A 1,870-nucleotide genomic window follows, 5' to 3' on the forward strand; every position below is an offset into this window, starting at 1 on the left:
TGACGTAGAAAACGGATATAGACAAAAAAAAATGTACAAAATATTAATTCTCAGTAAATAATTATATTAAATTATACGAATAATATATATCATTCACGATATTATTTAATATACGAATATATTTTAAAAGTGTGTTAGATAAAAATAATATGAACTAAAATGAGAACGTACGATTTACCTGCAAGATATCGTTCGTATGAATTTCCAAAATAACAAATTCGAAGACATTTCATTGTATACTAGAAAAAAAAAAAAAAAAAAAATTGTATCATTCACAAATAGCTACCTTAGCAAAGTATTTCTTTCGTGCATATGTTGTTGATATCTAATACTGCATATAGGAGAATAATAAATAATCGATATTGATAGGAACAGTGCAAAAAGTCGTCGTTTCATTCAGCAAGCTTATTTACATAATAAAATATTATTTTAGGAGTCGGTATCTTTTCACAGCTGATATTAGGATAATGACATAGTTTGATTTTCTAAAGTATGGAATTACATTGAACCGTATCATTTATGGGGAGGGGGTAAAAGAAGAAGAGACAAAATATCGATAAGATAGAAAAGTATTCTGTTAGTATTTCTTTTTCAGTATAGTATATGGGAATATTCAAAAGGTTATATACTTTCTCTTAAAAAAGAAAAAAATATAATTCTCAATTTGTTATCAATAAATTTTTTTATTGTGAAATGTGATCGTAAGATTTATGTAAAAGTTAAATAGCGAAACATTTTAAATGAAAGATGATAGAAAAGTTATATTATAAAAAAATAAATGAAATTTGTGCTTAAAAATGACGGTAGTCAAATCAACGTTTATTATTCTTGGAATTTGTGGATGCTGGAGACCGATGTCTTGGTCATTGTCGTTTTATAAACGTCATATTTATAATTTCTATACGATTTTTATAGCATTTTTAGTAACGACTTTGTCATTAACTCAAATCGTCGGTATCATTTTAAATGCTAACGAAAACGACGACATTTCCGATGACGTTTATGTATTCCTGGCACATTTTGTATCTTGTTTTAAAATGTTAACACTCGTGATCAATCGTAATAATATTGTTAACTTAATTGTTACATTGGAAAATGAACCCCATCGAATTATGGACAATGTTGAGGCCAATCTTCAAATGAAATTCGACAAATTGTCGCGGTTTGTATTATTTATTGTATAATTCTTATTATCTTTATTTATACATAATAAGTATTATTTAATTTATAATTTTATATATATATTTTATAATATATTTATTTAATTCAATTATTAGCAATTCTCTTACCATTATATTACTTTTTAATTATTAATATTAGATATCACAAAAATGAGGAAAAACGTTTTTCTTTTTCAGGTTTAACACTCACGGTTATGCATTTTTGATTTCATTATCGGTAACCAACTTTTTATTTTCCTCATTAGTTTCAGACTTTAAAGAAAGACAATTAACTTTTCGAGTATGGTTGCCATTTGATGCTTACATGACACCCCTTGTATATTATTTAACGTACGTTCATCAAATGTTATCGTTAACATTAGGAGCAATAATTCACGTTGCTCTAGATACCTTAATTTGCAATCTTTTAATAACCATTTGCTGTCAGATTAAATTATTGGAAAATCGTTTGTCCAAAATAACAAACGAACGAAAAAATATTTTAAAACTTTGCATTCGTCATCATGAATCTATATACAAGTAAATTCAATATTATAATTACATTGTTGTTTTGTAGAAATTTTCACACGTAAACTAATTAAAAATGATTGAATGATTTGTGAATTCTTTTATTTTCAAAGGTATGCTGCATCAGTAAATAAAACATTTAAATTTGCGATTTTCATGCAATTTTTGGCAAGTACATTGAC

The 1,870-nt window shown here is 25.7% G+C and overlaps 1 protein-coding gene across 1 annotated transcript in view; it reads left to right on the top strand.

The window, feature by feature from the left end:
- The first annotated feature begins 797 nt into the window (after positions 1-797).
- The window catches only part of LOC106788626 (odorant receptor 85b-like), a 4,358-nt gene continuing 3,285 nt past the window's right edge, over positions 798-1,870 (top strand). Inside the window, exon 1 of the mRNA XM_014752043.1 lies at positions 798-1,162. Within this exon, the coding sequence (XP_014607529.1) occupies positions 798-1,162 (365 nt within the window). The remainder of the gene's footprint in view (positions 1,163-1,870) is intronic.

This window comes from Polistes canadensis, unplaced genomic scaffold, assembly GCF_001313835.1.
Source record: "Polistes canadensis isolate GaletaPanama2010 unplaced genomic scaffold, ASM131383v1 scaffold_146, whole genome shotgun sequence".
Classification (NCBI taxonomy): domain Eukaryota; kingdom Metazoa; phylum Arthropoda; class Insecta; order Hymenoptera; family Vespidae; genus Polistes; species Polistes canadensis.